At 40.1% G+C, this 27,289-nt stretch overlaps 1 protein-coding gene across 1 annotated transcript; it reads left to right on the top strand.

The window, feature by feature from the left end:
- Positions 1–573: 573 nt before the first annotated feature.
- IL1R1 (interleukin 1 receptor type 1) lies at positions 574–26,923 on the top strand. The gene is made up of 13 exons (XM_065829521.2): positions 574–673; positions 2,126–2,207; positions 5,919–6,002; positions 7,265–7,402; positions 8,060–8,291; positions 10,333–10,522; positions 11,537–11,711; positions 12,881–12,946; positions 17,406–17,526; positions 20,462–20,607; positions 22,211–22,354; positions 23,427–23,591; positions 24,437–26,923. The coding sequence occupies exons 4-13, from the start codon at positions 7,315–7,317 to the stop codon at positions 24,811–24,813; spliced, it is 1,704 nt and encodes a 567-aa protein (XP_065685593.2). The 5' UTR covers positions 574–673; positions 2,126–2,207; positions 5,919–6,002; positions 7,265–7,314; the 3' UTR covers positions 24,814–26,923.
- Positions 26,924–27,289: the final 366 nt, after the last annotated feature.

Here is a 27,289-nt window from a genome sequence, read left to right as displayed (position 1 = left end):
TGAAGAAATTTTCCTAATATCCAATCTAAACCTCCCCTGGCACAGCTTGAGACCTTTTCCTCTTGTCCTCTCACTTGTTACTTGGAATGGACCAACCCCCTCCATGCTACAACCTCCTTTCAGGTAGTTGCAAAGAGTGATAAGGTCTCCCCTCAGCCTCCTTTTCTTCAGGCTAAACAGCCCCAGTTCCCTCAGCTGCTCCTCATCAGAATTGTGCTCCAGACCACCCACCAGCTTTGTTGCCCTTCTTTGAACTCGCTCCAGCACCTCAATGTCTTTCAAAGTCAACTCGCCGCCCCGGGATCACAGCCTGAAGGAGAACCAAACCCAGGCGTGGCGGCTAAAGCAGCCAGAGGAAGAAGGGCTAGCTCAAACTTCGGGGAGATGCCCCAAAGGAGGCTACCATGAGGGCCAGCTCGGCTGCGCGAGGTGGACACGCACCCTCGGGGGTCGGTGAGCACTGGTCGGTTCTCCAGGCTCCCCACAGCCATTCCTGCTATCCCGAAACAGCCGGCTAAGCCGCAACAGGCCGGCGCTCGGGCGGGGCGGGTGCTGGGAGGGGAGAGGCGGTGGCTGCGGACGCGGTTCCACGGGCGAGGCGGGGCCTCCTGCCCGCCCGCCCGCTATGTGGCACGGGCCGAGGCGGCCGGCGAATCGTGGAGAGCGGACCGAGGTGAGGACGGGCGGTGCGCGGTGGGAAGGCAGGCTCCCCGCTCCCTCCCGGGGCTCGGCTCGGCTTCCAGCGCTGCCAGCGTGGCGGGGAGGGCAGCAGCGGGGTGTTCGGGGGCGGCTGGGCTTTTCCTCACCCACCGTTCCGTGACCCGTTTGTCCGCGTTTGTCGGCGTGGGGAGCGGACGGTGGCGGGAGCGAACGGTGGCGGGGAAGCTCCCCCGGCCCGGCGTCCCCTGGCCGATCGGGGTGTCCGCGGGTTGCGGTAGGGCTGGGGTCAGCTCCTTGGCAGGCAGACGGCAGTGCTGATGGTTTCCAAAAAAATAACCACCAAACCCCCAAAGTTGGTTTCTGTTAGTGTTAGCTGTGTTTTGAGGCTGTTTTGATGCACGCTGTGTTTGCGCAGTCCTGCTACCTCTTCGTGCGGCTGCCGGTTTTCCTGCTCTTAGGGCACCAAATGGCTTACTTGGAAGTAGTTTTTAATTTTGCAATTCTGTGTGCTTCCTCGTTCTGTATGGTGTTACACAAACCCAGGTGGGATATATGGTATAGAAATGAAAACTGTTGGAGTCTCGAATGCTGTCACATTTTTTACAATACTTGTAACAGGAAGCAGGATAAAGCTTGGCATAAATCTTCTTGACTGAGTAAAACACTGCAGAAAGTATTTACTGCATAACTATGATCAACTCGGGGATCTTTTTTAACTGTTTGTATGATGACAAGAGGTGAAAGAGGTGCCTGCAGAAATATCAGTATCAAACTTAGTGAGAAGCTGTTCTGACAGTCCAGGACTCAGCTGGTCACAACCCAGATGGTTGGCAGCAGCCTGTGGAGCCACAGCTTGGTAGGACTTGGCTACTCGTGAAAATCTACTAAGCTGAATCAGGTTCAGGTTTGTTTCCAGCAGCAGCTCATAAGTTTGGAGAGTTTTCATCAGGGACTCGAGCAAAGTGCTGGATGTGTTTTGTTTTTCTTCCTTGTAAATTCAGCAGCTGAATGCTTGTTTGACTTGGATCACTTGCATGTGTTTAGATTCTCAGAAAACAGTTTGGAGTTGCTAAATGAGCACATTCACCTTTCAGTTATATTGCAAAATTGGATTGCTGGAAAAGCTGAGGAATTGACATGAAACTCTTGCACAAAAATTGTTTTATAACACAGAATCCTTAATTCAGATATTTTAAATTCATCCTTAAATGAGAAATAACTGTTACATTTTTAATAAAACAATATTTTGTTTTATTACCCCCCCCAAGCCCCAAGTAATACATTAATTTTTTTGATACTTTGCATCACTGTATTTTTGATATGTGTAGTTTTATCCTCGTGAGCCCTTCTGGTCCTTTTAAATGCCTCTTTAACTGTACTTTGAAAATATGAGTAGAAAAATGGCAACTTTAGACTTAAATAAGAAATATTCCCCATTAAAGTCTGCATTACTTTATATTGACAGGCATCAGGAGCTGAAATGACATAGAGAAGTCCTCCAAACGATGACTGCAAAATGAACTCCCTCTGCTTGATGCTGAAAGGAGGTACTGTTTTCAATTGATCTGAATACTGATAAGACGACTCCTTTCAAGGTTGTTTGGATGCTCTCTTTGCCTTCAGTTTGATGTGAGGTTGAAGTGACTGTATAGGTAACTCTTCACCTTGCTGGAATCAACCAGTGGCAAGTTATGAAGACCTATTTTTTCCTTGCCTCCTGTGCTTTGGTAAAATACGATGGAGTACCAGTAACAAACATTTTCTTCAGATTCTAGATTTAGAGCAGCTAATACTTTGTCTCGAAGTTGAACTGGAATTGTGTTTATAAAGATTTAACCATTGCAGTCCTCTCCATGGGTATTACTCTTTTATTTCTGTGACTTCATTTTGATGTAGCTCCAACAGAATGTCTTGGATAACAGGTTTTCCTTACAGCTACGAGTTTTCTGTAGTGCTGGATCTTGCAGGATTGTTTGGAAAGGAGACATTTAAAAACTAAAGTTTGTGGTTACCACTTCAACGTCAGAATACCACTGTGGATAATGAGATCCGCTTCTAGAAGGTGCTTGTGCATCATTTTGTGTGAGTCAGTGTTCATGCATGCCCCCGTAAAATGATCAGCTGCATTTTGTTGATATATTGAGCATGTTAGAGAAGTTGGGACCTCGGGACAGTGCTAAGCTGGAAGCAAGGCTCAGTCTGTTAGAAATATTATCTTGCTTTGCTATTGTGGTTTAACCCTGGTAGGCATTTTAAAGAAGCCTGTTGATAGGAGTAAGCACAGCAAGAAACAAGGTGTGAGCTTCAAAAATTGTTGTGGTGGGTTGAATCTCGTCTTAGTGGTTCTATTTTGGAGCAAGTCACCGTATGTGGCTTTGGTTCTCCACCCTTGCATCCCATTTCAATTAAACTGTATTAAAGTTTTAATTAAATTGATGCAGTTCTTTCATACAGGTATGCCACTAAGTTGGGACACTTTACACTTCTATCTATTATGTTGTTTGCAGAGATGATAACTAGTTGCCCTGAATCACAATTTCTGTTTTGTTCTTTGTGGCTTAAAGGCTAAGGATCTGTTGGTCACTTTTGGTGTAATGAGCCCCTGTAGGCAGTGATCAATATTGAAAGCCACTTAAATAAATTAAAAGTGATGTGCTGAGATACAGCTGAGGGGCTTAGATGCTTTCTATACTACTGTCTTGAGCATTTTTCATCGTGTTGGCCTTTGAAGGGATCTGTCATGTCCATGTATTTATAAACTATTTTCAAGTAAAATATTTTAAAAATCAGAAACAGCAAATTTAGAAAACAAAGATACAGTTATGTGTTTTGCCCAGCTTCCTGAAGGACAAGTTTGCTAATTACACTGCATGTGGACCTAGGGACCCAATATGTCTTTAAAACCTGTTTTTATGGCATTTGAAGTTGGCAGTGTGCCTAAGGCAAGTCAAAGGGCATGTTCTGCAAAGACAGACATCCTGCAAATAACAAAATGTCAATAGCATAAATTAGGTCCACATTTTCTATTTCTGTTTTCAAGATGGTAATTTTAGAATTTTGAAGGAGAAGTAGTAAGTTATAATTTAAATATGGGAAGATAAATATTAGGCAAGTAACTTGGAAATCATAACTTTTTTAGTAGCTCGAACCACAAATTGGTTATTGGTGTGGGGCTTTGTTTGTTGTTGCTGTTTTTTGGTTTTTTTTTTCTTTTCTTATTTTTTAAAATGACTTCATATACATTTTTTCATTCGAGCCCAACAAGCTTTAAGCTGAAACATTTTTCTGAACTAAGTACGTAGGTAGTGTCATCAGTGAAACTGCCGTTCTTTCACAGAATCACGGAATGTTAGGGATTGGAAGGGACCTCAAAAGATCATCTAGTCCAATCCCCCTGCTGGACCAGGAACACTTAGATGAGGCTACATAGGAATGTGTCCAGGCGGGTTATGAATGTCTCCAGACAAGGAGACTCCGCAACCCACTTGGGCAGCCTGTTCCAGTGCTCTATCACCCTCACTGAGAAGAAGTTTCTTCTCAATTTCAAGTGGAACCTCTTGTGTTCCAGTTTGAACCTATTACCCCTTGTCCTGCCATTGGTTGTCACCGAGAAGAGCCTGGCTCCATCCTCGTGACACTCACCCTTTATATATTTGTAAACATTAATAAGATCACCCCTCAGTCTCCTCTTCTCCAAGCTAAAGAGACCCAGCTCCCTCAGCCTTTCCTCATAAGGCAGATGCTCCACTCTCTTCATCATCTTTGTTGCCCTGCGCTGGACGGTCTCCAGCAGTTTCCTGTCCTTCTTGAACTGAGGGGCCCAGAACTGGACACAATACTCCAGATGTGGTCTCACCAGGGCAGAGTAGAGGGGGAGGAGAACCTCTCTCAACCTACTAACCACCCCTCTTCTAATACACCCCAGGATGCCATTTGCCTTCCTGGCCACAAGGGCACAGTGCTGGCTCATGGTCATCCTGCTGTCCACCAGGATCCCCAGGTCCCTTCCCCCTACACTGCTCTCTAATAGGTCATTCCCCAATTTATACTGGAACCTGGCGTTGTTCCTACCCAGATGCAATACTCTACATTTTCCATTGTTATATTTCATTATATTTCTCCCCACCCAACTCTCCAGCCTGTCCAGGTCTCGCTGGATGGCAGCACAGCCTTCTGGCGTGTCAGCCACTCCTCCCAGCTTGGTGTCATGAGCAAACTTGCTGATAGTACACTCTATTCCCTCATCCAAATCATTGATGAATACGTTGAATAATACTGGTCCCAGTACTGACCCCTGAGGCACTCCACTAGATACAGGCCTCCAACTAGACTCCGCCCCATTGACCATGACTTTCTGGCTTCTCTCCTTCAGCCAGTTCACAGTCCACCTCACTACCCACTACTCACTACATGAGTGAGATTTTGATCTTCCCTGGTTGTATCACAGGGGGATTTCATATTGCTGAGACTAGGATAGAAGCCACTACAAGACTAAAGTTGTTAAGTACGTGAGCAAACATCTGCTTTTTAAACCAAGTTAGCTGTTTCACACTTACGGGTTTTGGATAACATTTCTTTGTATATTCTGCTTAAGAAAGAATGTAAAAACCTTGTGTGGTCATTTGATGCTATACTGATGAGAACAGAAATGCTCCATGTACTGCCAGGTATTGCAACTGAAAAAGCTAGAGGCTTCTTTCCTTCCAACTGGAGATTTTAAGCTTTACCTCTACAATATTTGAAGGGAGTTGGTAGGGTGTGTGTGCATGTTGAAAGAAGAGAACTTTAAAAATATTTAGCTTTAGCCTACAATATTAGAAAGACATCCACCCTTGGTACTGGAGACCAGTAATGGGTGCAAAATATAAAGCTTAACCTGTTGGATTGTTTAGTTATTCTATCCTACCCTAAATTGAAGTATTCTTTGTTTCCTTTTAGTGGTTAAATCTGTCTTACAAAGTGGCTACTTAGGCTGGGTTTTGTTGCTTGCTGACACATGTGTAACAGTATCTTGTGTTGGACAAAAACTTCGTTTTCCAAAGTTCTTTGCTAGAATTCGGGTCATTCTTTACTGGAAGTTTTGTTGTTGCTCTTTTGTTTTAAGCAGTCTCTCTAGTGTAGGCAAACGTATGCTCTTGCATTTATACTTAAGATGTCTGTGGAAAATCTCTTTTTGTATGTGTGTGCTGCTGTCCAAATGATGTGTTTTCTAAAATTCTTTTTACTCTTTCTCCACTCCCCTTCTCCACTCCTTACAGGTGAACTGAAGCTTCAAGCATGATGATCACCTCATTGGCAAGTTACAGGAAAACCACATACAAGGCAACTAAATAAAGACTATGGTATGAGTGCTCTGTCAGATAAACTGTCCAACAGATGTAAATATTTGGAGGCTGTTACATTAATATAAATATTGAACTCTGCTCTGTGTGTCCCTCTCCACTACCCCAACACTTCTGTGTATGAAATGTTTCAGAAGAAGGAGCTGATATGGCTTATTTGTCACTGAAGTAAACTACACTGGTTAAAAAAAGTCAAGGCCATGTGTGTTTTTCAGAGAATACCGTCTCTTCTTCCAGCCATTTCTAGCTGGGTAGAAGGCAAATATTAACTAGGACCTGTGCAGCGAATGTTTTGCAATGGAGGGCTACATGGGAAACCAGACTGCTTTAGAGTGAGAGGGAGCAGTATGCAGAATAGTCAGGAACTGAACAAAGACGAAACAGCTAAATGCAGACCTTAACCTGCAAGATGTCAGAAGGGACAGTGGTTAAATGTTTACCAGCTGTCTGACAGTAGATGGGTTGGGAAGGGCTCTGATGACATCTTGCTGAGACAGAGCAGCCACATCTGAGAGAACAGCAGGACTTGGTTAAGATTCAGAGGTTTTGTGGAAGCTGCTTGTGGGCCATGAGGACAGCGGGTGTCTGTTCAATCACGTCTTTGTTGAAGAAAGCTGCAAAGACCTGAAGTGTGAAGTGAAACTACAATTCTTGAACACTTTGTTTTGTGTCTGACCACAGCAATTCATATTAGCTGTGGTTTCCACACACATGTGACTTCAGTAGCAAATTGAAGTGCCTGCTGGATTATCCTGTAGTTACAGTGTGCTTGTCCTCCTGCAAAGAACTGCAATCTCATCTGTTCTTAAAAGCTGTGCTACCTCAACTGTACAAGCACAGTTCGAAGAACAAAACCTCATCCATCTCTTCAACTGTGTCTCTTCTAAACATGTGGAAAGGAGAATAGCTTAATCAAGCTCGGTATCTAAATTATACGGTATAGATTAAATCACTGTGTGCTCTGTATGCTATCATAACTTGTCTGTGCTAGAGGGTTTGCCTTTTTTTTTTCTTTTTGGCTTAACTAGGCTGGCAAAAAAAAGTTACACTTTATGAAAAAGTTATTTCAGTAGAAATTTGGGAAAATTCCAGTTGAAAGCTGAAAACTGAACAGCCTTCTGTGAAAGCCAACAGTTGCTGTAGTTGAAGTCTTCAAAGGCTGAGGCGAAATTACCAAACCCATTTTTCTTCCCTCCCCAAGATGACTAATGCTTCCGATTTTTTTTTTTTTTTAAAAATTATTATTTTTTTTTTTTTTAAAGGAGTAACGCAGAGGATGGGGGATAGTGCAGCTTGAACACTTACCACATTGATGGAAAAAAATTCTTCGCAGCAAAAGATGACATTTATATTTTTGCTCATTGGTAATCTCATTCCACTGATACCTCTGTTCAGTGCTGGTAAGTTAAATACATTGTTGAAATTACTATTTGGAAAAAAGAAAAAGAAATACCTGAAGGAGATGAGTTGTGTGTATTTAGTAGAAAAGTGTTACTGAGAGCAAATAGTGGATTTGGGAGTTGTTTTTGCTTCAGTTTATTGAAGATGTGCTGAATGCCTCTTTTTGGATTGAAGTTACACTGGGGATGAAACGAGCAAACTGACATAAATATTTTTAAATCTGGGCACATAAATTTACAGTACTGAGGCTTTGATTAGCCTCTCCCTGATTTCTCTGAAGAAAGTCCAAAGAGATTGGCTTCCTTGACTTAAAGTTAACTATTGAATGCATTCCAGCTTCTGTTGCGTGGTAAACCCCTGTATCTTCTTATATCCTGCTTTGCACTGAGGCCATTGGACTCACATGTGCTTATTGCTGACTGCCTTCATTGAAGGAAGTTGTGGCTTAAGCTTTGTAAAACGTGTGGTTTAGATCCTCAGTCAGAAGGTGCTAAACAAACAAAAAATTATAGCTTTGCAATATTTTAATGGTGATTTCCTACAGACAGTTTATTTTCTAATTCTTCGTAACTTGGAATGGATGTTAATACTTCTACAACATAAAAGCATACAGATTAAAAACCTTAACTTTTTTTTCTCTTTGATTTTTTTAATAGAAGAATGTGTTATTTGTAATTACTTTGTGCTTGTTGGAGAGCCTACAGCTATTACTTGCCCAATAATTACACTGCCAATGCTTCCGTCTGATTACAATCTGACATGGTATAAAAATGGTAGTGCTACACCAGTAACCACAGAGAGAGATGCCAGGATTCATCAGCAAGAGGGTTTGCTTTGGTTTATCCCTGCAACGCTGGAAGACTCTGGACTTTATGAGTGTGTTGTAAGGTAAGGAAGGGAGGAGGGAAAAAACTGAGTTGCTTATGCTTACAAGTGTGATAATATATTCTTGGAACTTGAGTGTACAGAATTTTTTGGTTTAGGTAGAGAGCTTAGATCAATTAAAAACACTGGTTTGACTATGCTCTTTGTTTCTGCCTGCTGCCTTTTAAAACTTTTTCTTCCACATATGTAGCATTACGAAAGTGGTTCATTCAAAAGACTATTCATGTTAAAGCAGGATAATATTAACCATGGTCTGTGTGGGTTGGTTGTTTGTTTTGGATGAAGTGTAAGGTCACAAGGAAAAGTTTTATCTGCTTCAGCTTTTCCTGTGTTCAAACTGCTGTTTGATACTGACAGATCAGAGGAACACTTTGGTTTCTTCATTGAATGTGGTTAAATGGAAGAAGGATCTAAGAGGAGCAAACTCTACAACTTCTGCAGTATCACCACATACAGACTTTCCAGAGAGCTTAGCAACTTTTTGGGAATCCTTTTAGCAATTTATAAAATAGAAGTCATAAAAACCTTCTTATATATTATTTTAAAACATTACCAAATATTACTGGTCAAAAATGAGAATGCTTGTGAAGAGTAAAAAATGTGCTAGACAGCTATAGAGACAGTGAAAAGCAATGAGTCCCTGGTACTGCTCAAAAGATCTCAGTGCACAGAGAAATAGAAAAAAATAGATTCTTTCAACTCTTTGGTTATTTAAAGCTCTTGCCATATTTAAAGGTCAGATTAGCGCACTGGACTTTACCACTTCAGGTGGTCAAATCTTATTTGTAGTGACTGAATTTGCTGAGCAGGAAGTTAATTTTGAGCATGAGCACAGAAGTTTTTCTCTTCCTTGTGTTCTCGCCAAAGCATGCTGAGAAGAGCCAATGCAGGCTTTTTGAGTAACCCAAAATTTGTTTCAGTAGAGTGTAATTATGTTTACTGGTGTGCACACAGTGCTGAAGGGGCTTAGGTTGTGAATGTAGTAACAGTGATCAGCAAAAACTTCCAGTGTAGGCAGAGGTCTCAGGCCTTTGGACCTTCCTTCTCTGTAGTTGATAATGAAGCTATAATTGGAAGTCAGAAGAAATGTAATTTCTTCAGAGCTACTCAGTTACATAATAAACATAATTTTAATTTAGTCCTTCCTGTTCTGTTTCTACTTACTCCAGCTATGAGATGTGTTCCTGTGGGCACCTCACATCCCTGGCTTGCTTAATGTCAGCAGGACAAAAAACTTGCTAAAGTTCAGTTGTGTTAACTGTAGGCTACATTTTGTACATCAGTCACTTAAACTTTAATTACACAGCTTGTCAAGGTGCAGTATATAGAAGCTGAGCCCAGGATTGTCAAAACATGCAGTTCAGTCTTCTGGAAACTTCTCCCTTAGCACAGCATTGAGAAATTAAGAGTTGAGCAAATAGAGAGTGTTCCTTTACTTCTGGCTTAGGCTTCTAGTTGCTAGTGCCATCTCTCCTCTGCAGAGCTGCTCTACCACAGGCTCTTGTGAGCTCTTGATCTGAAGTGATTTCCCACTGATAGTGCACAAAAGTGTACATGTTATTTGGAAGCTCTGCCTCTCTTCTGCTAAGAGTTACAGTCTGTTTTTCTTGATATGTCCCTCCAAGGACTGCTGAGATGAACCTGTCTTCTCCTGTTCGTTTGGCACCAAGGATGTTCCAGTGCAGATATGTTTTGGGTTACCCTGCACTACCATGTGTTGGCAAACAGTGCTGACGATGGCAAGGCTGGGTTGGTGCTGTGGACTCCATAGAGCATCAGGTCTGAGAAGTCCTGGCTTCTTCTCTGGTGCTTGAAGAGCAGACCCCCCTTCTGCTCACAACACAAAGTCAGAACTTATTCCCATCTCTCAGTCTTGAACAGGGTTTGAGAAGCTGGGAGGGGTGGTTAAGAACTACGGTGGCTGTAGCAGGGGTGTTATAGGCAAGGCTGGTGGAGATGCTGAAGTCCATTTCTGTAAACTCCCTGACTTGCAGGAAACAACATTATTGCTAATGACCTGATTTACCTGCTCTTCTCTTCACAGGAAACTTAACCAATCCAACACAAAAACTATAAATTTAACAGTTTTTAAGAATGATAACGGTTTGTGCTTCAATGGAAAAATGAAGTTTGAACAAAAAGTGATGACCACAAATACTGGAAAGATTATATGCCCAGACCTAGAACATTTTAAAGATGAAGAAAATAATCAGCCTGAAATACACTGGTATAAGGTAGTGTGCATAGGAAATATTCTATTTAAAATGTGTTATGAAGTAACTGTGAAAAACAGCTTTTGAAAGGGGAGGTTTATATTCTCTAGGGTTTGAATAAGGCATCTGTCTTGCTACACCATTGGGAGGATGTAAGGAGATATGGGGGGCAGATTTAAAAAAAAAAAACAATTGTCCATGTATGGATTGCAAGTTTTTCTAGAGTAAAAAACATGTCTTTTGATTTATGAAAATCTAGTTTATCCTTTGCTTATTTTATGTAGATAATCAGTTTAAAAACTTTTGTTTCCTTAAATACAAGAATCTACATAATTATTACATTTTCACAGAATATTAGGCTTGTCCTGTCTGTTGAACATGGTGTGGTATTCTTATGCTTCTTGCTCTGATTCTGCCAAAACACTATGTAGACTATATAAGCTTACAAACATGTATTTTGCCTGTGGTAAGGTAAAATTCTAAAGTAGTTCAACTCTTAATTCTGATACTGATATTAAAGTAGCTACATGGGCCTGTACATGTAAAATAACCTTGGTGCTGCGCTTACACATCTTCCTTTGAGATGAAGAGGTCAGGGAAGAGTGGGAAGTTGTTCACTCTATTTGCATTGTCACAGAAATGGTAATGTACGAGGCACTGCTACTGCAGCTCTTGTTCATCTCAGTGAAACAGATATGCAGGCACATATTCTCATAAACTCTCTGCTACATGTGTAATAATTTTTGTTACACCTGAGATAGAAAACTGTCAAGTTGTTAAATGAAGGCAATGAACTAAGGCACGGCATTTGGAAACTTAAAGGAGTGGCTGCAGTGATTTTTAAAAAGTGCAAATGCAGCAAGACGTCATCAGGCTTCATGTTAGAGTGTTGCGATGCTTGGATAAAAACCTACATTGTGGCTTTCAGAAAAATCAGTAGTTGGCAGGTATTTAAATAATCAGTAGAGTTCAGTAACTTCTTTAGGTATCAAATTATTAGCTCCCTTAAATCACAAGTATTTTTTATATGTTTAGGAGTGTAAACCTGGATTTCTTGAAGACAAGCGACTTATTTTGTCAGAGGTTGATAATGCTGTCTTGATTTACAACCCAACTGTACAAGACAGAGGAAACTACACATGCCGCATGGTATACACATATATGGGAAAACAATATAACATTTCACGAACCATAAGTCTAGAGGTTAAAGGTGAGTGCATTGAGGTTACTTGCTTCTCTTTTTGGCTCTGCTGTAAATATTTGCATGCAGGCATAAGCTATTTGGCATGTTACTTTTCAGCTCAGTGAAATTAGAGTTGCAAATCTAAAATTATTATTTTCCCCAAATGCTAAAATTAGAATACAATAATGCATGTTGCTAGCCTTGAGTGTTGCTTCTGAAGAAGAATTGTCATGGGGAAATGAGAAATGCAGGGTTAGGAATGAAAATAAGAAGGAAGCAGTGGTTACAGGGAGGTGGGGAGGAGGTGTTATATACTAAAACAGTGCACCATTAAATATATTCTTTTTTTTTAAAGACATTTTTGCTGAGATCGTCACAGCAAAACACTTGTGGCTCTCTTGGTGAACTCACGAAGTTCACTAGAATTTCAGTTGATGGAAAAGGAGTTGGGACAATCTGTATAAGTACTATAAAGTTAATAAATCTTCCTCTGGAAAAGACTGGCTTACTGTTGGCACTGGGTTGTGCTTTTCTGCACCTAACAGGATGCAGAACTGACTGTCACATTTTCCTAGTACTGTCACTTGTTTCTGTGATCATTGTAACTGCATCTTCGTAGGCAGTGTTGCTGATGACCTGACCAGTACCATAATAGTAGTCCTATCAGAAAAGCTGGCTGGAGGGAGTGTGTCCATCTTTTTAGATTAAATTGAAATTCTAACTTTAGATAGGTGATACAAGAACAGTGAGTTGCTAGCAGTGGGTCTATGTATTGTGCAGAAGGGTGCAGTTCCAGCCCAGTTTAAGTGTGTGCTTGCTTACTCTTTTACTCAAATACTAGGAGGTATTTCTCTTCATTATCCGTCTCTCTGACAAAGTTAATAATGTTTTTTGGTTTTGTTTTGCATTTTTTTTTAATTGCTTTTATATCAACTGCCAGTAAATTCAAGATTTTTTGGAAGTAGTTTTAATAGGAACTAAAGTATTTTGTTAACTTGGAAGCTAAAATAGAATAATTTGGATAAAGTACAGCAAATCTCATGAGATATTTTCTGTTGTAAATTTGAAACTGGTAGTAAGTATGGTGCTACAATAGTACCAAACAATAAAGCAAAGCCATTGTAAAACTCTTTAATGAAGTAAGCTGTGGAACTCTTCTTACCTGAAGATTTTATTTTTCTCTTTGTTTCTGTTAGAACGATCACCGCAGTTGAAACCAGAGTTTATTTATCCAAATAACAATACAATTGAAGTAGAACTTGGTAAGTAGTGAATATTTAAGAAGTCATTAACATTCAGTAAAAGAAATAAGATGCTGGTCTTCCTGAAATAACATGTGAACAGTTCCACTGACTTGAACAAGATTGGGGGATAGGCAGGTGAATTGAGGATATCTGGAAGACAGATGACAGAACATGATTCCTGCAAGTAATTTGCAGGGGGAGTAACTGTATAGCTGAGATTGGAGTCTCTTGATCAGCAGTGTCACCTTGTATTCTTTTTTTTTTTTTTTTTATTTTTTTGCTATTACTGTCTGTCCTTTGTACCACTTCCCAGTGTCTATGCCTGGACATATCCTCAGTATCTGTGGAAATACGGTTACATTTATGTAACATGTTAGGATAGCTACCAGTTGACCAGTTCGGTGCTTTTCCCTCCTCCTGTATGTTTCCTGTCCTACTTCCCTCTCCACAACCTGGATTTTATTCCTTCTTGTAAGGTATTAAAAGGTTTCAGATACTGATCTTTTGTGAAACAGTGAGCTGCTAGTTGATGGATATCCTAGGTATTGTTCATCTTAGAAATTTCTTAAACAAGAGATTCTGGATATAAGGAATAACCTTTTCCCAGTGAGGGCAGTCAGGTAGTGCAGCAGGCTGCCCAGAGTTGTCAGTCTCCATCCTTTGAAGTTTCAAAACCTGACCTGGTAAAGCTCTGACCTCACAGCTGACCCTCCTTTGAGCAGAAAATTTGACTAAGGAACTCCCGAAGTCCCTTCCAAACTTCAATTACTCTGTGATTCTACGGGTCAAGTATATGTTTTGTAAGTCTTTTCCTGAGCAAACCTATACACATTTAGATCGCGCTGTGTAGTGGACAGAGTTGTGTCTACTAATGTAGTCCAGAAGAATGAGTTTTGGAGCTGCTTGAACCGTAATGTTTTTCTTGTTTTACACCAAGGGGAACTGCTTCAAACAAAGTATTTTATTAAAAACAGCATTAACTGACTTTGGAGAAGTGTAATTTGCCAGAACTTCCTGGTACAGAATCTAAGCTGTTTTGTAATCTTTTGAGGAATGATTTTTAGTAGTTAGTTTATTAGAGAAGCTCTGAGGGAAGGTTGTGTTTGGGCTCTGGCACCACACAGGAGCTGAGACAAGAGCATTGTGAATTATTAAGTATTGCACACTGATGGTAGTCCCACATAACACATCTACTTTTGCTGCTGCTTTTTCTGACATTCAGCTTGTAAATACTTTGTGTATCATGTGTTCTTTTCTCATGTCGAGGCTTCATATTTCTTTTTACATCATGTGAAGCATTTTGTCTGGCCCAAATTCTAACTTTTAGCATATGGTGTTAAACTGAAGTGAACAGCACTGAAATACTGATGGGTTTTGTGGTTTTATTTGTTTGGGGTTGGCTTTTGTTGCAGTTGTTTGGAGGCGGTTTGTTTGTTTTTTGACCTCAAGAGCTTGTGAAAGATATCTCATTCTGAAGTTGCCAGGTTTTGGTGAGGATCAGTAGATTTTGACCAGAATAATGAAGGAGCTTTAATAGAAATTATGTTCTTCCAAAGTCCAGAAGGCTTTGTTTTAAATGGGAAGTATTCAGTATCTGATACGAACAGTATTGCTTTGTCGATTTACAGTCCAGCACTCTTCATATGGTTACTTAATTCTGTTGGAAATACTCTGAAATGGCTCAGTGGCTGCTTCTTTTCTGGTAATTACATATTCTCTGGCTTCATTATGTTTACATGCCTGTAGAGCTTTATTTGTGCTCTTCCATTAATAAGGGAATTTGTTCACCAGATCTTAGACTGAAATAAGGAGACTTTCCATGATCATTTCTTTTACCTCACACAACCCTAATTCCTATGCCTGAAAACTTTCTTTTTCCTTTTTAATAGTAACTGTGGAAGAAATGAATTAATATTATAGGCTTCCCTGTACTGCATTTCTTATCCATTAAAATATAATGTAAATCTCATTTGTGGTTCGGACTGGTAATTAGTTATAACTTCCCATTTAATTCAGAAAAAACTCTTATCAGTGCAGCTTCTACTCAGGAGTCCAATCCACATAGGCCTTTAAAAGGCTCTTTAATTTGATGAAAATATTTTTTTGGATTTTCTTAATCCTTGGTATTTGATTAGAATATGGAGAATTGAGCAATTATTAGTCCAGGGGATGCCTATGACTCTCCACCTATGTTAATATGTGTTATGTGACAACTTGTTTAGACTCCTTATTTTAGAACAGCATTTGGTCCACATGTGTCATGGCTTAGACACTGTGTTAATTAAAGTTGCTGATTAGATGCCTTAGACCAGCTAAGGTGAACAAACACAGCTTTGATTACCTTACAGACACTGGTAGAACAGTCACATGTGAAACTAAAAAGAGACACAAAGCCTTTACCCACTGAACAAGGGGCTACTGAACAGCTACAAATGATTCTTTGCTACAGGGAGACCCTTTAAAGGAAGTTGGTGAAGTATTTGTGGTTTTTCATTGGTGGTTTTTTTTTTTTTTTTTTTGTTTACAAATGCCACTGCCATTCAATAGTAGTATTTTCTGTCTGGTACCTTTAGTGACATGCTGGAAAAAAATCTTTGCTCCTGTTAAATGCCTGTGGGACAGAACCTGGAAAAACCTGTATGAACCTGGAAACACCTGTATTTTTGAATGAGAAATGGCAGGAGAAGGTTGTACAGAACCTTAACAGCACATTAATGAATGCATAGAAATGAAAGGCATGGAACAGTTAAGAGACTTTCTGCCTTTTGAAGAGTTGTGCAATGTACTAAACCATACCTTAAAAAAAAATATCATTATTACGGTGGAAGGACATGAGGGAAGAGATTGGGAAGCATCTGTGATTTCTGTGTGAACTCTTGTTCAAGTGACTGCTTTGCATGTGAGCTAAAGGTTTATACCATACTTTTGATAGAGACTGCCCCTTGGTGGAAGCATTCAGATCTGATGTGGTTCTAGGAAACAAAACACTGAGATCTTTACCTAGGTGAACTAATAGCTTACCTTCTCCTGTCAAATCGTAAATTCCGTGTGCAAAATACAGCAGGAAAGGACTCCAAGAAAGCTGCTTACCTTCCTGTAAAAGGAGTCCTCTGAGGTACATTGGAAATTAATATATGCTATAGCTTGGCTTGCTTGCATAATACTGAGGCATTCTGTAGGATCTGGTTGCAAAGGAGCTGAGTGACAGATGAGCTTGCTCTGGGAGCAGAGTGTGAAGGTGTTTAGAAACCATCCCAGTAGACAGTGTTGGCCAAAAGACTCTGATGTGGAGTAGAGATATGTGTGGTCACTAAGAATGGGATTCAGTTCCAGGGTATAGTTGTCTACACACAGAATCATAGAATCATCTTGATGATCTTGGTGGCCTCCTCTGGACCCTCTGCAACAGCTCCATGTCTTTCCTGTACTGAGGGCTCTGGAGTTGGACACAGGAGTCCAGGTATAGTCTCACCAGAGCAGAGTAGATGGACAGAATCACCTGTCTTGACCTGCTGGCCACAATTCTTTCGATCTAGCCCAAGACATGATTTGCCTTCTGGGCTGCAAGCGCACATTGCTGGCTCATGTCCAATTTTTCATTCTGCAGTGCCCTGAAGTCCTCAGCAGGGCTGCGCTCAATCAGGACATCCCTCAGCCTGTATTGATACTGGGGGTTGCCCTGACCCACGTGCAGAACCTTGCATTTAGCCTTGTTGAACCTCATGAGGTTCACATGGGCCTACTTCTCGAGCTTGTCCAGGTCCCTCTGGATGGCATCCCATCCCTTGGATGTGTCAACTCCACCACTCGGCTTGGTGTCACCTGCAAACTTGCTGAGGGTGCACTAGATCATGTCTGTGTCATTGATGAAGATATTAAACAGTGCTGGTCCTAGTACGGACCCCTGAGTGACATGGGTATCTGCATGTGAGCTGTGAGCCTTAATTCATACTATTATTAATGGGGGCTCAATTCAGTTGCTTGCACGTAGATGTCTAGTGTGGTTTTGGGTGGTCTGGCTACTTTAGCAGTGCAGGTTTCTTGAAGATGTGGAGTCCTATCTGCCAGCTCCATACAGATGCCAGAGATGATGGAGAGCATCTCGGATGTCTCCATACTGTGCACCTCCAACTGATTTGAGCCCTGAGATCTTTCAGTGGACTCTGGAGAGACATTCAGATAATAAGGTCCAGGTGTCTAATGTGAGTGGACTTCAGCAGAGCTGAACTCTATTACTAGTTTAGACATTTAACTCACATGTGGACATGAATGTTTAGATGCCTACATTTAGGGTGGAATTTGTATCCAGACAGGAGACACTCAAGTGTGGATTAGAAATGGATGAGTTTTAAGGACTTTGCTTTTCATAAGGTAAGTGGGTTTTTTGATATCACTCCTTTTCCCAGGTGTTCCTTAATCACTTTATGCTATTTCTGTTACAAGACATTCAATTGCCATATTTAAATGTTTTTTGTAGGTTCTCATGTAGTTATGGAATGTAATGTATCAAGTGGCATAAATGGCTTGATTCCATTCTGGCAAGTTAATGATGAGGATGTTGATAGCTTTGATAGCACCTACAGGGAACAGTTTTATGAGTAAGTATCCTTATACATTGAATTGTAAGTATATTTCTAGATGAAGTAATCTGCAGTAATTTGCAGTGAATTCACCATAAAGTTGACTACTCCTCAAATGTCAGAAGTCATTGAAAGACAGATTAGATATATCTGATACAAAAGTAATGAAGCAATCATATGTAGGTTTTTATAATGCTGTTGTGAAACATAATTTTATAAGGTTTACTTATGCATGTGTTCTTATGCAATCTTTTTTTGCTGATAGATTAAAGCCTGCTCTCTGTCATTAGTATGGGAAGGACAGATTGTTCCAAGATAAAAAATCACCCCGCTTACTCTTATTGGTGAAATTGATCCTTTTCAAAGTAGAGAGACAGCTGCTAATCCTCAAGAACAGAAAGCAGAGGCTCTTTTTGCGGGACATATAGGGCTTGTTAACATTCAGGAAAATTAAACACACTAGGCTGATAAAACCAGCAATTTCTTTTGAGAGAGCAGGACTCCTGTTACTCAATGACTGGCCTATTCCATAGCGGAGTGTGGATGTACTGTTTGCTTCTTCATTGTAACAATCACTGCTGTTAAACATAACCCTTAAAATGTAGTGCAAAGAAGAAAGGAAAAAAAAGAATCTCAGCTGATCAGTTCACATTCATGCAGAAGCATTGCTGTCTCCACAAAGTGCCATAATCACTGCAAAGTGTGGCTGGAGATTTGGGTTGCAGACTGCTTTTAAAATTATCCTTTTCATTCATCTGTATTTGGCCACAAGAAGGAATCTTAGTTCTAGTTTGTCCCAGGTTCCTTTAGGGGAAATATTGATTTCATCATAGATCTGTATACTTGGTTGTTTTCCTATAAATATTAGGGCCCCAACTTATGTCTCTAAGGCACAACAAAGTCCATTATTCCTTAGGGCATGAAGTTTCTCAGCTTCACCAGTTAAGACACATGTGCAGCTCTGTGTAACTATGTTTGAAGTTACTATAAGTCTATAACCGCAGCTGTTTCTGAAACCAACTTAGTGCTGCTAATAAACACATCTTCCTGAAAAGCATTTAATATATTTAACTTGAGGCAGTTCTCTGTTAAGATTTTTGGCTTGCTTGGAAGGGATCTCCATTTCTCATCGCTACCCTGCCTGATAATTTTCAGACGCCAGAGTTGACAGTGTGCAAAATACATCTTGTTCAAGTTCTAATTAGGATTAATAGTTCAAAATAAGATATCCAGTATCAGAGAAATAAATCTAATTGCAATAATGTTTTATTTCAAAAAATCGTAGCATTTTCTCAGCAATTAAATTTGCAGAGCATTTGCTAGTAGCAAAACACACTGTAGGCATGGCCAACATTGTGGACTTGAGGGCTTATACCTAGGAGATAGTTCTTTCCTCTGCTGGGAGAAAAGTTAAAACTGACTTGAACAAATCTGAACATGTTGCAAAATGATGAGGTTTGTATTGACATTCCATGACAGAAGTTGCTGGCAATTATATATGTAACAGAAACTGGTTCTTCAGGGTGTTCTGCAAAATGAGATTCCCTCCTTGAGTACATAAGGTCACATCACTTTGGTATACAGGGTAGGATGCCAGTTTGTAGGTACCTTCCTATTGTGGCTCTTCCCACCCTATACTTGTAAATCTACCTTAGAGCAGGATAGTATTTGGCAGGGTAGCATATTATGTCCCAAGCCTCTTGTGACACTAGATATCAGACTTAAAGGCATGTTTGTTGTCGTTTGACACCAGGGTCACACAGCTTTTACAAATTTTGTTCATCATTATTTCCGAAGTTGTTTGGTGCAATTGATTGTGGACACTGTGGGCTTGGGGAGTCTTCTAGTGTGCTTAGACAGGTTCCTGGTTCATCATCGGTATAAAGAATTCTGGAAGATGATGTTTCTTTTGACAGTTTTATTACTAGTTATTACTGATTTGAATAATCTTTTATTCACAGAATCATTTAGGTTGGAAGTGACCTCTTGAGACTGTCTAGTTCAACCCTCCCTGTTCAAGCAGGGTCAGATAGAGCAGGTTGCTCAGGGCTGTGTCCAGCTGGGTGTTGAATATCTCCCCAGGTGGAGACTTCACAACTTCTCTGGGCAACCTGCGCCAGTGTTTGACCACCCTGACAGTAAAAAAGTGTTCAGATGGAATTTCAGATGGGAAGGTGTTTCAATTATGTTCGTTGCCTCTTGTCTTGTCAGTGGGCACTACTGAAAAGAGCGTGGCTCTCTCTTCTCCACTCCCTCCCATCAGGTATTTACACACATTGACAAGTTCCACCACCTTTCCTCCACTCCATAGCCACTTCTCCAGGCTGAACAATCCCTGCTTTTGAATATGGCAGATGCTCTGCTCCCTTACTCATTTTCATGGCCCTGCCCTGGACTTGCTCCAGTAAATCCATACATCTCTTGTACTGGGGAGCCCGAACTGTGTGCAGCTCTCCAGATATGGCCTCACCAGTGCTGAGCAGAGAGGAAGAATCACCTCCTTCAGCCTGCTGGCAGCACTCCTCCTAATGCAGTTCAGGATGTCAGGGGACTGGTTATTCCTCCTCAGATGCAGGATTTGCATATCGCTTTGAACTGTATGAGATTACTGTCAGCCCATTTCTCTAGCCTGTCAAGGTTCCTCTGGGTGGTAGCATGTACCAGCCACCCCTTTGAGCTCTTGTGCAGATGATAGAAAACTAAGGGTGCATTCTGTCCCAGCCAGCCAAACAAAAACCCAACAACCCAATATGTTTGGAAAATGCCAAGTCACCTCTGGTCATGAGGCTGCTTGTTGCAGGATGATATTAACTGTACGTCTCTGGCTTCTTAGGTTTATAGAAGTAAAAAAAGAATGTTACTGTGTTTGTAGATAGATGAATCTCTCCCATATTGAGCACTGATATTTCAGTTTCTCTACAGATGTTTCCTTTTTACGCTTTTCTAATGACAGAGAGAAGATGCCTCATGGAGTTGCTCTATCTGGAACAAAATTTACCATTTCAAAAGTGGAAGTAAAGGATTATGCTCATAAATTTTTCTGTCACGTCATATATGGTTCTCGACAATTTACAGCCTACATCAAATTGGAATACCCAAGTAAGAGATCTCATCTTGATAAAATAGTGATCTATGATGCTTACTTCTTGGTTAGTTCATCCTACTTAGAGCTGTGTGATGTACTGTTGTGCAAATTGGCCAATGCAGCTCAATACCTTTCTTTCTGATTTTTCTTTGTCATATTCATAGCAAAATTAAAGAAAATGGGTATTTTAATTTGCTTCATTTTCTCATTCAGTGATTTAGAAAACAATAATGAAAGACTCCAATTTATTTGAAGCAAGTATTAGACCTCAGTGGAATACTGTCATTCATTTTACACACTTAAAGAAGCATGTGGGTCAGTGAAGACTGTCTAGAAGAGCAGTGAAAATGGCCAATTCTCTAAAAAAGCTCAGAGGAAGACATAACAAAGTATGGAATGGACTGTCAAAAGGACATGAATGTATATGTGGACCTGGTTGTTCTATCCTGCAGTAACAAATAACGGGCTGAGATTGCCAGGAGAAAGAAGAAAAAAAAATAAACCCATTTATATAGTAGGAGAAACTCTAATGGTGATGATAGTGAAAGAATGAAATAGATTGCATGGAAAGATTATGGACTTCCCATTACTGATGCACGTGCTTTGTTATCACCCTCTAGATAGGCTCATGCATGTTGATTGGGAGCATCCTGCCACTGGGAGCATCCTGCCCCAGTCTTGCACTCAGAGACAATGATGTTTGATCTATTGTTGACTAGCCTGAAGTTTTCTTTTTAGTAGATGAACTTAAAGGTAAAATGAGTTTTAAAAGCTCAAATGCAAGGCTGAAGAAGTTAATAATTTATAAGCAGATACACAGAAAAGCTTATAACTAGATGTTATAAGTGCCCATTTAATTTAAATTTGGCAGCAGAAGAGCTTCTGCTCTGTTGTGCTTGTATTGAGCAGGCTTTCTCAACTATGAGCCAAACCTTTGACAAATGTTCTCAAACTTACCTTTAACTGGCCACATTGTGAACAAATACTTGACTGAAAGTGGATCTGAGCTCTTGCTTGTTATATAAATTCATTATAAAGATTATCAGGGTGGGATTTAACCTCAGAAATCCTTTAATATGCATGAATTGAAAATACAGTTTGTGAAAGGTGTTTTAAGGACAACAAATCTGTAAAGGACAACAAATTAGTAGGTTCAGTGACAGATCTTTGAAGAAGCTAGAGACAATGGAAAGCTGGTTGATCTGGGAAAATAGCATTTTCAGGAAACCACTTCCCCAGTTCTGACTTTCTTGCTTTCTGATGGGTAGAATTTTGTACAAGAATTCTCCTTCTACTGCTGCACTGGAGTATGCATCAATATTTGGTGTTTCAGTTGAGGAGTAGCCTCATTTGTCGCATTGCTAAGGTACCTTTTCTCTGAAAGATAGAAGCAGGCTGGTCAAATAACAGAATTTGCCAAAGGCATATGTGGAAAAAAACCAAAACCAAAACCAAAAAAACCTAATCCTTGTCCTACTCATACATTAGTTCTTTTTTTTTTTTTTTTAAATATTTTACTGACTAAACAATTTCAAGCACCTCTTTTGTCTTTATCTGGTTCTCACATATAACTGTATCTTGTTTGGTTTTCTCTCTTCTTATTCCACTCTATTACAGTTCGGAATGTTCAGGGTTACTTAATTGGAGGAGGAGTTTCTTTGACATTTTTAGTATTTTTCACATTATTTATCTACAAGATCTTCAAAATTGATATTGTTCTTTGGTATCGGGACTCCTGCCATCCTTTCCTGGGTAAAAAAGGTATGTTTGTGTAACAGTGCTGTGTGTTGTCTTGAGCCTTCACCTTCCCTTGCAAAGCAATGCGTTAACCTCATGGAGTATGATTGCTCTTCCTTGGGATTTTTGAAAGGATAACATCTATTTAGGATGTTTAGAATTAGTTCAGATAACAAAAGCATCTACAGGAGAAGAATCAGCAACTTTCGATGAATCCAGTGCTACCATTCCTTTCCCTGAAGACCCGCTTCAGTGGTTTGAATGCTGTTCTAACATCAGTTGTCCAGACAGCAGTTGTTCAGATTTCTTTTAATTACTGTTCTTGCAGAAAGCAATAATACAGTGGAGTTGTTGGGTGTTTTTAATTTTACGTAGACAAACCAGGACAAATTTCACTTTCTTTTGTTTTCTATTTGAAGGCACTTCTGATTATTTTACTTTCTGTAAATTCCTGGCAGTCAGGAAAATGTTGATGGGGTGTTGTCTATGAGAGTGTGCTGAAGTATGGGTCATTTCCAAACATCTGAGAGGAGGTGCACAGCTAGAGAAAGAGAAAATATTTTCTAGAGATATTGAGGTTCTGTTAGATTTCTTTGAAGTCTTTTAGATTTGGTCTTTCTGAAAAGTTTGTTCCAAGATACCTAATACAGTGCAGATCCTGAAAGTTGCCAAATACTTTGTTTTGGTTTTCCTGTCTAAATGGTTGCTGTGTTTTGAAACTCCAGGTTACAAAAATGACCCATGAGTTATATGACAACTGGAATTTTAAGTATTCAGTGGTACTACTGGAAGTGCTATTTTCCAGATAATTCAGTAATAACATTTTTTCATTTAGAGTTCAAAAAATAATATTCAAACCTACTTAATTTTGCAGGTCTCTTTTGCCTATTCAGATACAACATATGGAATTCTAGAAGGCCTGTTTCCACAAATATTTCAGGCTTGGTACATGCTTAGATAATAGTAGGATTAAGTCCTAAAACAATTATTCAAGTGGGGAAAAAATTGCGTTTAGAGATTTACGTTGTTTGTTTCCTTACTTGTTTTTGTGTCTTTAGAATCCACTTTTATGTAACTCCTTTTGCTCACTCTTCAGTTTCAGATGGGAAGCTCTACGATGCTTACATTCTGTATCCAAGGAACAGAGAGAGCTGTTTGTATTCATCAGATATTTTTGCTCTGAAGATACTGCCAGAGGTCTTAGAAAGGCAGTGTGGATATAACCTCTTCATATTTGGGAGGGATGATTTACCAGGAGAAGGTAAGTTATCTAAAGACAAGTTACACCTGGGTTTTCTCATTGGCAGCTGCAAATACAACTCAGAAACAGGCAATCAATCAGTTGTGATTCTAAATATCTCCCACCATTGAATGAGCTATGATTTTGTTATTCTCTCTGATGGAGAATGAGAAATACAGCACTGGGTACTCCCCTGATATTTATTTTAGCCTTTCCCTTGTCATTCTTTAGCTCTTCCAGGTTTTTTCAGTGCCTGGCTAGCCTAGATTTCTGGAGATAGAAAGATGTCAAGGGGAAGAAGAGTTGAAATTGTGGTTGTGGATGATCTCTAAGGGTCAGGGTTCTTCTCAGGGTTAACTCGTATGGTTTTTGTGTGGCATTTAGCATATTTTGCTGTTTTAGAGCTAATTGTCTACAATGCCATTGAATGAAGGATTCTTTGCTTTCTCTTCTGCTTGCATGTAACAGAAAACAGTTAATCATATCAGTACAAGCCATTTAAAGGCAAAGGTCACAGTTGTATCCAGGCCTGTGGTTTTTGAACTTGTTTTTTTGCAATTGCACCTATGATGCTAATAAAATGGCATTAGCAAGGTTAGTAGATAGTTGGTAGGACTTCTTTGTTTATGCAGAAGAAGAATATAGACATGCAGCCTGATGGGGTTGGATTGTGTTGCATTGGCCAAATCTTTATTTGTTGGCTAGTCCAAAATAACTGCTTGCATGCTCTTTACCTGTACCTATTTGTGAGGTAAAGTGTGTTGGCTCAAATATCAGACAGTGAATGAAGCAGCTGCAAGATAACACATTGGTAACATAAAATAGAAACACAGAGCCTTAATTTTGCACAACCTTTTTCTCTACAGCTATGATCAGCATTGCTGATGAAAAAATCCATCAAAGTAGAAGAGTGATAATTGTTTTAGTACCAGAACCCTCCTGTTACAGTGTTATTGAAGATGTGTCTGAAAAGCAGCTAGCCCTATATAATGCTCTCATCCAAGAAGGCATTAAAGTAATTCTCATTGAACTTGAAAAAATCCAAGATTATGCGGACATGCCAGAAGCCATCAAATATATTAAACAAAAGCACGGGGCTATCCGATGGAAAGGGGACTTCTCAGAAAGGTCTCACTCAGCAAATACCAGATTCTGGAAGAAAGTACGTTACCACATGCCATCCAGAAAAAGTGCATCTTCATCAGGATTGCATTTGTTACCGAGAGACTTTAATTCTCCCTAAGTAACAACAGAAGAATGATACTTATTGACCAATCCAGTTCACGTGGTTGGTGATGGATGGATTGAAGGTCACATGTATCTGTGTTGTGCAGACAATTTCATGTGAATTTTCTGGATTGAAGGTACTACAGCTTTGTCTACAGACGTGAATCATCCTTTCTTCTGGACAGATCAACAGAACACCTTGTAATGTTGTCAGTAGCACAGTGGTGACATGGAAACCTTGTAGGAAGGTACATGAGGCCTTTTCCAAGAATTGCACTGTGGGATTCTTTTGGTATTAAAAATGGAAGGGGAAAAAAACTATCAAAACCCCGGAAAACTAGTTTTTCTGCAATTAATGATTGAATATGAAGGGAACTGTATTAATTATAATTGTGATATTGTGTAATGGGTGTGGCTGATGCCAGTAAATGTTTTTGTTTCAATTTTTAATGAAATGACATAAAACCTTTATTTGTTACAAGTTTGTTATTTGCTCAGAGATAAATCCCTCCGTGTTACTGTATCAGTGTGGTGTTGTCCAAGAGAAAAGCTAAGGGCAATCCCAGCCCCCCAAAAGCGCAATTGAACCTGACAGAGGATAAATATACTTCCTTCATCTTTTTTTTTTTTACTTTTTAAAGAACTATGCCATTTTTAGTGAACTGTCCCATGCAGACATTGTAAAAATTCCGTTGTAATGCTGTACTGATTAAAAAAACCAAAAATCTCCAGAGGATTTTTTTTCTAGTTAAATGGTTTAATATATTTGTCCTTATTACCCCAGTGGAACAATTAACTAATGACACAGAATCTCTCATGGGGAGTACAGGATGGTTGGCTTCATCTGCCTCAACCTTAAGGACCAGATCAAGGAGCTTCAGTGCACCCACTTCTCTTGGGTTGTTGTTGCTGAAGGAGAGCAAGTCTTTCTTCTTCTTCCCAGCCAGGGTGTTCACTCTTTCATTTGTCAGCTCTGAAACTTGAACCTGAGTGAACAGAATTATGTGACAGAAATTGTTATTTTACTGAGAAGAATTTTCTCCTAGATTGGTGAGGTTATCTGGTTCCCAGATGGTTCTGGTGCTTTTCTTCTCCCGTTGCAATAGCTGGGCCATGCTTTTTTGCTCCAGGTATGTTTAGAAAACAGAGCTAAAATAGGATTGTTGCCCCTTACTCCTTAAAGTGAGAGATGCCCCGAGTTACCCTCTGCAGCTTCTTGCTTTTCTCGTTTCCCCTGATGATGTAAGGAATTTGAGGTGACTGTCTACCTGATTTTGTTGGGGCTAGATGAATTGAGGCTGCAGCTGCAGCTTCCATACAGCTGTTTGGGAGAGAAAGTTGTCAAAAGCTACTGTGCAGGTTGAATCTTTCCTCTCTTTTTTTTTTTTTTTTTTTTTCCCCCCCACAATGTTTTCTATGACACAATTTTGTTAACTCTGAAGTTATGTTTGACTTGTGAGTTGGCAGTGGTGTAGTTTATAATGCTAAATTATTTTTTTGGGGGAGAGAATAGCCAAGACAGAAGTGTCAAGGGAGGGACAGTTTGGGCTGTGAAGTGTCACATTCACTGAGCTGTTGCACACAATCAGCTTTTAAATGCACTGTGTGTTTGGTAACAGCCTGTTGTAACATAAAAGAGCCTTGAGATCCACCTGATGTTACTGACACCCATCTGAGCAAGGCTAACTGTTATGTTTCACATCAACAGAAGAATTTAGTGGGACAAAAGCTGTACGGTTTGATCACAGAACTCTTCTGTAAGAAGATCCCTATATCAAATGTGAAGACTCGACACTGGTAGTATGGTGTTTGTACTCTGAGGACTAGGGTACAATACTGACTTTGCACTCGCAGTGTGCAGGCCAGCCAACAGAGTTCCAGCAACTTCAGGCCTCCTAAGTCATTTGTTTGCTGACTGGAATACATTGTATGAAAAACTGCTACTTGTTATCCCTGCCTTTGGTGGAAAGTTATTTTACTGAGCCAAAATGCTGTTTTTAAAAAATATTTGTTCCTTTTGATATATTTATACAACTGATGCTAAAGTTTTCATGTGTTTTTTTGTAAAGACACTTTGAAGAAATGTCCATTTTTTGATTCAATAAAGCACTACAGTTTTTTTCTTACTGCGCTGCTTTTTTGTTTGTTTGTTTGTTTCCCCCCATTCCTCCACTCCAGCATGCTGAGAATGAACAACTGCAAGCGGCAGTCTTGACTTGAAGGGTCTTAAGCAAGCCTGCTGCATTAGATCTGCGTTCAGATTAAGTGTGTTTGGGGGACAGGTCTCATTAACCATTGTGTTAATCTGGTCTTGGCACATCAGCACTAACCACCTCACCCTGCCTGGGCAAGTAGCAGCTGTGAGCTTGACTCTGCTCTGTCCTGTCCTCTCCTTGCAGTGAGGTCCAGCTAGAGCAGCCCCAAGGCTCCTGGGACCATCACAGTCTCCAGCAGTGCCCCACTGACCAACCTTCTGCTGCAGCTCCCCAAGA

This window comes from Patagioenas fasciata, chromosome 1 (genome assembly GCF_037038585.1).
Source record: "Patagioenas fasciata isolate bPatFas1 chromosome 1, bPatFas1.hap1, whole genome shotgun sequence".
NCBI lineage: Eukaryota > Metazoa > Chordata > Aves > Columbiformes > Columbidae > Patagioenas > Patagioenas fasciata.
Note: the sequence above shows the minus strand (reverse complement) of the source record. Positions and strands in the feature narration are given on the sequence as shown.

What these genes read in the sequence shown, in the direction of transcription:
- IL1R1 (XM_065829521.2), top strand. Translation starts at nt 7,315, where the DNA reads ATGGAAAAAAATTCTTCGCAGCAAAAGATGACATTTATATTTTTGCTC. An exon ending in CTTTATGAGTGTGTTGTAAG is followed by an intron (nt 8,292 to 10,332) that starts GTAAGGAAGGGA and finishes TTCTCTTCACAG; the next exon opens with GAAACTTAACCAATCCAACA. An exon ending in CATAAGTCTAGAGGTTAAAG is followed by an intron (nt 11,712 to 12,880) that starts GTGAGTGCATTG and finishes TGTTTCTGTTAG; the next exon opens with AACGATCACCGCAGTTGAAA.